This window comes from Carcharhinus amblyrhynchos, chromosome 6, assembly GCF_965287045.1.
Source record: "Carcharhinus amblyrhynchos chromosome 6, sCarAmb.v2.hapA, whole genome shotgun sequence".
Taxonomy (NCBI): Eukaryota; Metazoa; Chordata; class Chondrichthyes; order Carcharhiniformes; family Carcharhinidae; genus Carcharhinus; species Carcharhinus amblyrhynchos.
Genome location: NC_137329.1, coordinates 79902360 through 79914933, shown reverse-complemented (window position 1 = coordinate 79914933; position 12574 = coordinate 79902360). Strand labels below are relative to the sequence as shown.

Below are 12574 nucleotides of genomic sequence, written 5' to 3'. Positions count from 1 at the left end.
TCAGAAGGAAATCTCATCAAGATGCAGTCCTGAAATATGAAGGAGGAGATTCCCCATGCTTATTATTTCTAGTGGATTGTGCAAGTGGGCTAATCAAATGTACTTACAACCCAGTTGGAAATAGTGCTCAGAGGAAACCTTCCTGATATTATTATAAAATCACTAACGCTTTGGTATAGTTTCCTGCAGTGGCTGTGATTATAATGCCACCAACCCTAAGCATCACTTGAAAAAGTCCCACCACAACTGCAATATTTTTGCACGTAGTGGCTAAAACACACTCTTCTTATTCTGATTGCAATATTATAAACACACAACAGTCAGAACCAAGCTTCATGCTTTGATGACTATGAATAACATAGTGATCAGACAATCTCCAGTGCATTCGTTACATTGTTGTTGGCACACAGGAGAAATGTTCCCCGGGGTTGTAAGTTAGATAGACTAATTAAAATAAAGTTAATATTGAGAAAATCTGACATCCTTTTAGGCCTTGGACTGGTGCAAAGCAATTTAATGTAGTCTGATTGCCAAGTTTTCCTAATTACACTTAAGCATGTGTGAGAGAACCTATCACTATTCTTTGTTATTCATCTGAGAGGCAGTGAGAGAGAGGGACAGAGAGAAAGTCTCAATTTTTTTTGCCCTTTATTTTAAATACTACGCTGCAGAAGGAAGCCAATCGGCCCATCAAGTCTGCACCAACCACAATCCCAGCCTATGCCCGTAACCCCACATATTTACCCTGCTAATCCCCATTGACACTAAGGGACAATTTAGTATGGCCAATTAACCTAACCTGCACATCTTTTGGAGTGAGGGAGGAAACCAGAGCACCTGGAGGAAACCCACGCAGACACAGGGGGAACATGCAAACTCCACACAGGCAGTCACCTGAGGCCGGAATTGAATCCGAGTCCTTGATGCTGTGGGGCAGCAGTGCCAACCACTGTGTCACTCCTATCGGAGAGCCTGTGGGACATTCTCTTGGATTCTGAGCAGAGTTTCTGTCAAATCAATACCTGCACTGCAACACCAGTTGAAGACTGAAAGTTCTCCTCACATCTGCTAGTTTATCCATGTATAATACTGAAACCCAAACCAGGGTTCTAGTAAATGGGAAGTGAGAATCAAGTTGAGTTAGATTGCCTGGCCAGGAAATACGTGAGCATAAAGGATACCAGAACGAGAAATATAAACAGCTGACAAGATCATCTGGCCTGGGTTCTTGTGTATTTCATTTCAGTACATCCACAAACCATACTCATGCCACGGTATACTTTGCCTTCTCTGCAATTGCAAGGTGTAGCCAACTTAACATGCACTAATAAATGTTGGCAACAAAATTAATTCTGTAAGGCTACCTGTCCCAAATCAAATCGCTGGAAATACAACCTGCCATAGGTAAACTGCATAAGATAATCATTAACGGTAGCTGATAACTTAAACTACATTTTCTCTGTCCCACTAAACAATGATTACAGAAATCAACAAAAGTTGTGTGTGTTGGGGGGGTGGGGCAAGAGGTGTGGGGGGATATTCCACCCAGTTAATTTTTTTATTTCTATATTATAACTACACCTACACTTCAGAAGTACTTATTTAGCTGTAAAGCACTTCTAAACCGTCCTTGGTTCATCAAAGGTGCTGCAAAAATACAAGTTCCTTCTCTAATAATTGTAGTACAGAGCCAATTTTCTGTTGGCTTAAGTTGCTATGGCTGTTAATCACAGGTGGCTATGTCAATGTCATTGAAATTACAATACTAGGACACTGATTTCTCTATTTAACATTTCTGAAATAGATTTCCATCAATTTCACATTTCCAGCAAACTCAATTTCAGGGTATTTTGATCTTCTAGAAATATTATTTGTCACAAAATACTCTTGGAATATTTACACCACATGGAAAAGAAATTCAGAATTTTTATTTTTGAATCAATTGTGCAAATTAAGCATTTTCACTTATGAAATGAGTTAGAACTACATGCATCTCCCTGCAGCTCAACAGCCCCATAGCGTAAGCAGCACAGAGATCACTTCCTAACAAAAGTTTATCACCATGAGGTCTCCAGAGGTAAGTAAATGGGTTTAGTCACATAATCCAAGAGATGTCAGGTTTGATCCCTACACAGCGTTTGGTTTGCTAACTTCAGCAAGGGCAGTAGTTGAGTGGTACAAGAATGTCATCTTCTCCCAAGTCAGAGGGTCGGACGTTTAGTGGTGCTATTTTTCAGAGGAGACCTTGTCTAACCCTCTCAGATGGATGTAAAAGATCTTATGGCACTATTCTTAAAAAGAGAATTTTACTCTTTGGTATCCCGAACAATATCAGCCAACATCTAAAACAGATTATCTGATCACTACTGTTTGTGGGAGGTTGTTGTGAACAAATAAGTTGCTGCATTTTCTACATTACAACAGTGATGATACACAGCACATGGGCGATCCTGAGCTTGTGAAAGATATTATTTAAAGTTTTTCCCAAATTGGCATGTTTATCCCTTAAGATTTGGGGGGTAGAGAGAGTCAGTCGGGAAAAATGAAAAGAATCAGTCAGGATTTTTATTTCTGATTTTGATCCAATGATCCTGTGTGCGCATGAACTGGGCTGTGAAATCACCCCCCCCCCCCCAACACAATCTACACTCAGGTTTCAGGCTCTGAACTAACAGAATGGGCAGCGGAGGAGTTGATGGAACAGCAGCTCCACCTATTAGTCAGGCCTTCTTTAGAAGTGCAAGAAAAGGTGAGGAGATTTGACAAGCTTTGATAAGTGACTTCATCATTTATAGAATCACCAAATGATACAGCAGCAGGAGCAGGAGGAGGAGGGCGGAGGCAGCATTTGGCCAAGCATGTCTATAATGGCTCTTTGAAAAAGTTATCAAATTCCTTAATGTCAAATATTTTGAGGAAAATGGGATCTTAATATACGTGAGCAGCTGGTCGGAAGGGGAGAGGAGAAAGGGCTCATAAAATAACTGGTGCAGCTCATTCACCCAAGTGAGTTTCGTAAGTTAATTGCTTAGTGATACTGGTAGCACTAGTGGATTAGTATGCATATCTCCCCAGCCCCTGCAAGACCACAAGCAGTTGTGTGCATCTCCCCTTCCGCAACTAGGCAGCCAGGAATCAGGTGAATTCCCCAGACGGAGGGAGTGAGAGAGATTGAAAGTCACTGAATGAGTCAGCTCATGGCTGCTCTCACACACCACCCAGTAGCTGATTTAAGAGCAGCAGTGGCAAAGGCCTGGGAGCACATCACCTACCTTGCCCTTTTGGCCGGGGAATGGTGTGTGGCATGGGGAGACCTAAAAAGAGGGCGAGAAGAAAAAAAAATCATTAAAAATGTGAGGGTGAGAGAAACCAAAGGTTTAAACAGACTTTTTTGATCGACACATTTATGTAGACCGAAAAAGTGACAAAAAAAACCAAAGAATGACATGTTAAATTACTGGATTCTTATCATACAGTAAAAATGAATTTTTACAAAAGTAACAAATTCTATTTACAGATGTCACAGGTAATCTCTGATGTAAAAAAAACAGTGCTAACTTGAGGCTGGCAGAAAAGCACATTATTATGTCACAGCAATTGAAGTTGGAATATCTAAATAACATTGTAATTCCAATCTGGCTTTGATAACAGTTACAGGGCAGAGCAAAAAAGCAATTTACAATTAAAGTGCAAGTCACTTTAACCTGATGACATTCCAGCTGGATTTAAGAATAGTGGACAATGATAGAAAAGCTTAAAAAGATTTTTTAAAAAGCTAATAATTTACTTAAATTAATAATTTGGAACTTATCATAAAATGTGACCAGTTAAGTCTAGTTGTAACTATATATTCAATAACTTGTCCATTGGTAGGTCCACAGAATTAGCATACTGCTTCCCACTTGACAGAGCTGGTCAAAATTCAAAAGAAAGATGTATACATATATATGTGTATGTATATAGCACCTTTCACAATCTCAGGAAATCAGATAATGTTTTACAACTAATGAAGTACTTTTTGAGGTGTGGTCACTAATGGAATGTATGTAACACCGAGCCAAATTGTACAAACCAAGTTCCTACAAATAGCAATGACATAATAGGTCACTTATGTGCTTTAGAAGTTGGTTTAGGTGTAAACGTTACTCAGGACAGTGAAGAGAACATCAATGCCCCTCGTCAAATAGTGCTGTAGGATTTTTTTTTACATCTACTGCAGAGGCTGACAGGGCCTAATTTTAACGTTTCATCTAAACAAACTCCCTGCATTAGATAGAGTAATAATTTGGATTATGTGCTCAAGTTTTTGCACTAGGCTTTGAATACATAGTTTTCTGACTTAAAGATGAGAGTGTTACCACTGGCTGAAACCTGTTACATTCAGGCAAAGTGATGAGAAAAGAATTAAATCTTGGCAATTTTAATAACCGACATGGAATAAAGAAAGACTTTTACTCTCTCCACGCATTGAAACATCGGCCCTACATCAACGGCCTGCTACTGCTCAGCTCAGTTTTTTAAAAACTCAGTATTAGGCTCCATTGACGTCAGGCATAAGTGGAGCTTACTAATCTGGCAGGAACTCACTAGACCCATGGGTCTACTCTTCCACAGGAACAATGTTAGTTGGGTTGATTACAATTGGGTGGACAAAGAGTCAAAAAAAAGAAACAATTATTTGTATATCTATAGTGCATTTTTCTATCTCAACAGGTCCCAAAGCACTTTACAGCCCAAGTATTTGGAGCCTAGTCACTGCTGTAATATAAGAAACGTAACGGCCTATTTGGAAACAGGAGGCTCCCACAAACAGCAATGAAAAGAACAATAAGATTTTCTGTTTTTGTAATGTTGTTCGAGGGCTAAATATTGGCTAGCACTATACAGCTCTTCTTTAACTAGTGCCACGGATCTTTAATGTCCACCTAAGGGGGCAAACAGGGTCTAGGTTTAACTTCTCACCCAAAGGAGTTGAGGGGGTTGAGCTATGAAGAGAGGCTGAATAGACTGGGCTTGTAGTCGTTAGAGTTTAGAAGGATGAGGGGGGATCTTATTGAGACGTATAAGATGATGAAAGGGATGGATAGGGTAGAGGTGGAGAGGTTCTTCCCACTCAGAAAGGACAGCAGGACTAGAGGGCACAGCCTCAAGATAAGGGGTGGGGGGGGGCAGTTTAGAACGGAGTTGAGGAGGAACTTCTTCACTCAAAGGGTGGTGAATCTCTGGAATTCTCTGCCCGTTGAAGTGGTGGAGGCTACCTCGCTAAATATATTTAAGACGCGGGTAGATAGGTTTTTGATAGGCAAGGGGATTAAGGGTTATGGGGAGAAAGCGGGAAAGTGGAACTGAGCCACTTCAGATCAGCCATGATCTTACTGAATGGCGGGGCAGGCTCGAAGGGCTAGATGGCCTACTCCTGCTCCTATTTCTTATGTTCTTATGTTATGTTCTTAGGATGGCATCTTGTAAGATGCTGCATTCCATCAGCACTGCACTGAAGTACTAGCTTAAGAATATGACTCTACAGCAAAATAACAGCATGAGACACTGAATCTGCTAATGCAGTGGCCTGTGGTTGAGGTGCACTAAAGAATCCCACCCAAACTCTACCCAATATTGAATGCACTGCATGCAAACCATAGAAACTTATAAAATGTATTGATTCAGCAAATTGGAACAACAATGTGTGCCACTAAAGTACTGAGGCACTATCTGGTCAATGGGCTGCCAATTTTAGACCTACTACTATGGTGTGGTATGAAGTGGAGGTTGGATGTGAAAAATCACATAGCTGAAATACGCAACAAAGAGTTACGCAAGATGTGGAAGGGTTTCTGAATATCACAGTGCTCTCAAAAGGTGCAAACTAACACGGTGCATTGAATACAAGCTAGATTTAAATTACAAGGCTAAGTTCTGAAGCAAAACTATTCAATTTAAGTATGAAATCTTCAGTGTTCCCCACATTATCAAACATCACTGTTACCAAAGCTCATTCTGTCTTTCATAGATTTGATCTTGTGGGTTGTGGCACCAACAGTGTTTGTGACTATCTGAATAACATGATCTGAAGGTATTTTATTTTAAAAACTCCAATTGCTGAGTATAAGTTTTTAGATAACAGAATTTTACAGTGCAAATGGAAGCCATTCGGCTCATTGAGTCTGCACTGACCACAATCCCACCCAGGCTCTGTCCCCAGAACCCCTTGCAATTACCCCTGACATTAAGTGGCAATTGAGCATGGCCAATCCACATAACCTGCACATCTTTGGACTTTGGGAGGAAATCGAGGCACCCAGAGGAAACGCATGCAGACACAGGGAGAATGTGCAAACTCCACACAGACAGTGACCCAAGCCGGGAATCGAACACGGGTCCCTGGTGCTATGAGGCAGCTGTGCCACCCCAATTTTTCTTGCGTGTAAGTAGTTTTACTGTTAACATTTAAAAAATTATGATAGATAATGCTGCAGACAATGGCTCACCAGTAGAAACTGCAAAAGCTGCAACAGATTTATTCAATTTGCTTTGGCATTGCTTCTCAGCCCTGTTACCTTAACTAAAAACTATAATACCAAGATCTGCATTACACACAAAATTGTGGCCCTTTACAGTCCTAGAATCAAATTTCTGGAGTTTCCATTTAATTAAATTATGGGAGCACATCACTACAAAAACACTGCAGCACTTCAAAAAGGGTTGCCAGCATCTCCTCAGTGCGACCAGGGTGGGTAATAGATGTGGCCTCAACAGTGACATCCATATCTGCTGAGCAAGTGTAAAGAGCAGAAGGAAACGAGAAACAAACAATGAATGCTTGCAGAGACAGACAGGAATAATAGAATGACTTTCAAGCTGTCAAGTTTTGTCTTTTCAATTTGCTAAACCTGGAACATAACTGCCTAATTGAAGAATGCAATATTCCAGTTCTTATTCTGAACTGCCTCACCTGTCTCCAGACAACAAGGAACTCAAACTTTGACACCACACTGTTACAAGGTTACACTGCTGCTCTAGAATACACATTGCAGCAGATTTTGAAAGGGACCTTATGGCAAAGTTCAGATAAATGAGTAAGTAGCCTTCGCTGGCCAAAATGCATAGAATTCCAAAGAATATACAGCACATAAACAGATCATTCAGCTAATCCAGTTTATGCCAATGAATACCCCATTTCCCATATGTAACTATCATCATAACTATCTATTCCCTTCTCTCCTCCATGCTTATCTAGCTTCCATTAAATGCATCTAAATGACTCACTTCAAACACTCACTGTGGTAGCCAGTTCCGCATTCTCACGAGAAACATAGAAAATAGGAGCAGGAATAAGCCATTTGGCCCTTCAAGCATACTCCGTCATTCATTTTGATCATGGCTGATCATCCAACTTAAGAGCCTGATCCCACCTTCACTACTTTTAGGGAATCCAGAAGAAACTTCTTCACTCAATTTGATTTCTTGGTGACTATCTTATATTAACGGCCTCTATTTTTGCTTTGTTTGCTGGTTTTGGTACAACTGGAAAAATTGTGCATACTCTTATCATAATCTTTCATAATATTAAAAACTTCCATTAGGTCTCACCCCTTCAAGTCTTCTCTCTTTTCAAGAAAAAAAGAGACACAACATATTTGTGATTTTCGGATAGGTTTACCCAAGAATTTCTGCCATGATCTTTGCAAATCTTTTTTATCCTCTTCAGTATCTCAATACCTTCTTTCATTGGTAATACGGTAGACAGAATTGTATGCACTCCCAGTTTGGTCTGACCAAGGTTTGACACAAGTCCAGCATAACTCTTTAATATTCAATTTTATCCCTCTAGAAATAAACCTGAATGTTTGGCTTGATTTTTTTTATGGCCTTATGTGTCATTATTTGTAGTGATTTGTGTACTTGTATAGTCAGATCCCTTTGCTCCACGACTCCATTTAGACTCTGATTTACCAATACTTTCTCAAGGGCAATTACTGACTGAATCACTGACAGAAATCTAGACCTGGCCTCAATTTTGAATTAACCAGTTCAGCTCTTCTGTAAGAGGGAGGAGAGGGAAAGCAGGAGGGTAGATGGGCCACAACCTGTTCAATCTTAACTGATATAACCTCTCCATTCTGGCACCATTCTAGTCAACCATTTTTTCATCTTCTCCAGAACTTCAAAATCCATTTTGTAATATGGAGACCACAACTTTTCAAGATACTCCAAGTGAACTCTAAACAAGATTCTATACATGTTTAATGAAACTTGCCTGCTTTTCAATTTTATCCCTCTAGCAAGGATTCCAAGGGCTTTGTTTGTTTTTTTTAATGGTCTTCTTAACCTTTGTCACTGCGTTTGGTGATTTTTCCAAATATATCTTCAAATTCCTTTGCCCCTTATAAGTGTGAAGATGTTCAGTGAGCTACAAGCAGAAATTGGTGTGGGGGAATGTGATTTCCAAGCAATAATGGAAACATGGATTACAGATGTTGAGGTTGGGCACTTAATATTCCAAAGGTATAAAACGTTCCAGAAAAAAAACAGGACATCATGGAAAAGGTGCAGAATATTCTGCAGGGGGAAGAGAGTGAATCAACTGTTATGGTACTTGTCGTTAACCATGACATGTACAGGACAAATATTGAGGTCCTCTGGCCAGATTTTCAGGAGCTAGGGAATAAGTTAAAAAGTAGTACCTCAAAAGATCTGGATTAGGCCAAGTGCCATGTGAATAGAAGTAGTGAAGTGAGGGCACGCCATTAGATAGGAGCTGACAAAGAAGGAGTACAAAGAATATAAAAACAGTTCAAGAATGCATGTATGCAAATACATAAGTGTGGTGAATAAGGCAGGAGAGCTACAAGCACAAATAGCCACATGGGAAAATTATGTGACAAGAGAGGCAGTCCTCTATTCAGTAGCAACTAAGGTCCTTACAATGTTTATAAACTGACACCTTATTTCAACTTCACAGCGTCAGTTTCAACTTTACAGCATTACGCCGACATTACCGCATTACGCCAGCACGTTCATACATGCGCACTGATGTTCTGTGCTGTCCTTGTGTATGACTGGACAGATTAAACCATCTTTATTAGTTTAGACAAAACAAAAGAAACAAAGAACAATACAGCACAGGAACATGCCCTCCAAGCCTGCACTGATCATGTGTTCCTAACTAGGCCATCTGTTTGTATCCCTCTATTCCCAGTCTGCTCATGTGGTTATCAAGATAAGTCTTAAATGATCCTAGCATGTCTGTCTCAACCACCTTGCCTGGTAGTGGCAGCACCCTGGTAAACCTTTTCTGCACTCGCTTCAAAGCCTCCACGTCCTTCTGGTAGTGTGGCAACCAGAACTGGATGCAGTATTCCAAATGTGGCCGAACCAATGTTCTATATAACTACAACATCATATGCCAACTTTTATACTCGATGCCCCCGTCCAATAAAGGCAAGCATGCCATATGCCTTCTTCACCAACTTTTCCATCTGTGCTGCCATCTTTAAGGATCTGTGGACTTGCACACCCAAATCCCTCTGTCTGTCTATACTCCTGATGGTTCTGCCAATTATTGTATAGCTCCCCTCTGCATTTGATCTACCAAAATGCATCACTTAGCATTTATCTGGATTAAGTTCCATCTGCCACTTCTCCACCCAATTTTCCAGCCTATCTATATACTGCTGTATTCTCTGACAATGTTCATCACTATCCGCAACTCCAGCAATCTGTGTTGTCCTCAAACTTACTAATCCGACCAGCTAAATAAATCATTTATATATATCACAAACAGCAAAGGTCCCAGTACAGAGCCTTGTGGAACACCACTAGTCACAGACCTCCAATCAGAAAAAGACCCCTCCACTGCTACCCTCTTCTATGGCCAAGCCAGTTCTGTACCCACCTAGCTAGTTCACTTTGATTCCGTGAGGTTTAACCTTTTGCACCAGGCTGCTGAGGGACCTTGTCAAATGCTTTACTAAAGTCCATGTAGACAACATCCACGGCCCTTCCCTCGTCAAACATTTTTGTCACCTCCTCAAAAAAACTCAACCACATTTGCGAGGCATGATCTCCCTTGTACAAAATCATGTTGTCTATCGCTAATGAGACTATTCAGTTCTAAATGTGGATAGATTCTATCTCTAAGAATCTTCTCCAACAATATCCCTACCACAGACGTCAAGCTCACTGGCTTATAATTACCCGGTATTCCTTGCTACCCTTCTTAAATAACAGAACCACATTTGCTATCCTCCAATCCTCTGGGACCTCACCTGTGTCCAATGAAGAAACAAAGATTTCTGTTAGAGGCCCAGCAATTTCATCTCTTGTCTCTCTCAGTAATCTAGGACAGGTGCCATCTGGCCCTGGGGATTTGTCTATCTTAATGTTTCCTAAAACACCTAACATTTCCTTCCTTGTAATTGCAATTCATTCTAACGGGTTTACACATCTGAGACACTACCAATCAACATGCCTCTCTACTTTACAAATACTAATGCAAAATATTCATTTAGGATCTCACCTACTTCCTTGGGTTTTAAGCATAATTCCCCTCCTTTATTCTTGAGAGGTCCGACTCTTTCTCTGACAACCCTCTTGTTCCTAACATATGTATAAAATGCCTTGGGATTCTCCTTAATCCTGTCTGCCAAGGACATTTTGTGACCCGTTTTTGCCCTTCTAACTCCCTGTTTGAGTTCTTTTCTATTTTCTCTGTATTCCTCCAGTGCTTCATCTGTTTTTAGCTGCCTGGGCCTTATGTAGACCTCTTTTGTCCTTTTGATTAGAACCACAATTTCTCTGGTTATTCACGGCTCTCAAATCCTTTTTTGTTTCTACAGGCACATGCCTGTCCTGCACTCCTATCAACTGTTCCTTAAAAGGCTCCCACATGCCAGTTGTGGATTTATCCTCGAACAGCCTCTCCCAATCAAAAGCCACCAAATTCTGCCTGGTCCGGCTGTAGTTAGCCTTACCCCATGGATGTTTTAGTCTGTTAAATTATTTTGGTGCAACCTTTGCAATTTTAACACACTTATGATGTATATAACTTACGCTCAGGGTAACCAAGGAACGTGAGCTAAGATGTGCAGGTGTTGACAGTCACCTCAGCATTTGACAGGGCAAGAGTTGAGAGTATTTTACATCACCAGGCACCTCATGAGTGATTTCCAGCCTTGATTCAGGAACCAATGGAAAATGTGATTTTCCTATGGGAAAATCTGTACTGACTTACAACATGGTTTTGAGGAACCAATTGTGTTGTATATCCAAGGGCTGCCTGCAATGAAAAATTGGCTTAAAAACGGTAAGAACTAGATGATTAATATTTAAGGATATAAAATGTTCAAAAAAGGCAGAGGAGAAAGGAGGTAGGGTGGCACGGTGGCATAGTAGTTGGGGCAGCACAATGGCACAGCGGTTAGTACTGCTGCTTCACAGTGCCAGGAGCCCAGTTTAATTCCAGCCTTAGCTGACTGTGTGGAGTTTGCGCGTTCTCTCCATGTCCACATAGGTTTCCTCCGGGCACTCCAGTTTCCTCCCACACGCCAACAGATGTGTGGCTTAGGTGGATTGGCCATGCTAAATTGCCCCTTGGTGTCCCAAAATGTGCAGGTTAGGGAGAGAAGTGAGGTAAATGCCTGGGCTTGTAGGGATGGGGCCGGGGTGGGATGCTTTGTTGAAGAGTTGGTGCAGTCTCAAGGAGCTAAATGGCTTCCTTCCGTACTTTGGGGATTCTATGATTCTATTGATTCAGGGAAACAATGTAGTTTTGGAAAAAGAGGATGGTCATGAGGAGTTGAGAACTGAATCCATTTGATTAGAATCAAGAAGCAAAAAATCAGCATGATCACACAACTGGGGTATTCTACAGGCCTCAAAATAGCAAGTATGCGTTTGAGTGTGTGAAGAAACCTGCAGGGAAATGAGAGATGTGGAAGAATTATATCGTGATAATACTGTGGGAATCAAATTGCCCAAATGTTGATTGGGATAGTTAGAATTAAGGGCAAGGAGGGATAGGAATTTGTGAAACACGTTCAGGAGTTCAGGAGAACTTCCTTGACCAGTGTGTCCTCAGTCCAACCAAGAAGGAAGTGTTGCTGGATCTTATGCTGGGGACTGAAGTGAGTCAAGCTAACTAATTTCTTTCAGTAAGACTGATCTTTATGCCAGGAAGTTTACACTAGTAAGGCTGAACAGAAAGGAACAAACTAAGATACAATTTGAAGATGGCTAACTTCAATGAGCTGAAAAGAGATCTAGCCAGAGTAAAATTGTATCAAAGACAGAAAGGAATTACAGAACAATGGGCAATCTGTACAGAAGAAGGATGCCTCAGGTGCAGGCTACATTCACTTGAACAAGGACCAACAGGAGGGGAACAAAAGCCAGGGCTTTTTGAGTGAGAGAGAAAAAGAAAGCAATGAAACAAAAAATGAATATGATGCATGTCAACTGAATCCTTTAAGTGAATTCTTGAAGTCAAACACAAAAATTTGAAAGGGAGAGTGAAGAGGCAAGTAAGGCTGACAGAAAAAGAGTATGAGAATAGAATGGCAACATAAAAGATAAC

General features: G+C 40.8%; 1 protein-coding gene across 15 annotated transcripts in view; it reads right to left on the bottom strand.

Moving 5' to 3' along the window:
* The window catches only part of LOC145344036 (ataxin-7-like protein 1), a 253456-nt gene that overhangs the window by 89192 nt on the left and 151690 nt on the right, over positions 1-12574 (bottom strand). For 9 of the 15 annotated variants that reach the window (XM_080190772.1, XM_080190765.1, XM_080190766.1 and 6 more), the window contains one exon: positions 3273-3314. The exons of the other annotated variants lie outside the window; for them this stretch is intronic. In XM_080190772.1, coding sequence (XP_080046898.1) covers positions 3273-3314 — 42 coding nt within the window. The remainder of the gene's footprint in view (positions 1-3272; positions 3315-12574) is intronic. 15 annotated transcript variants of the gene reach the window in all.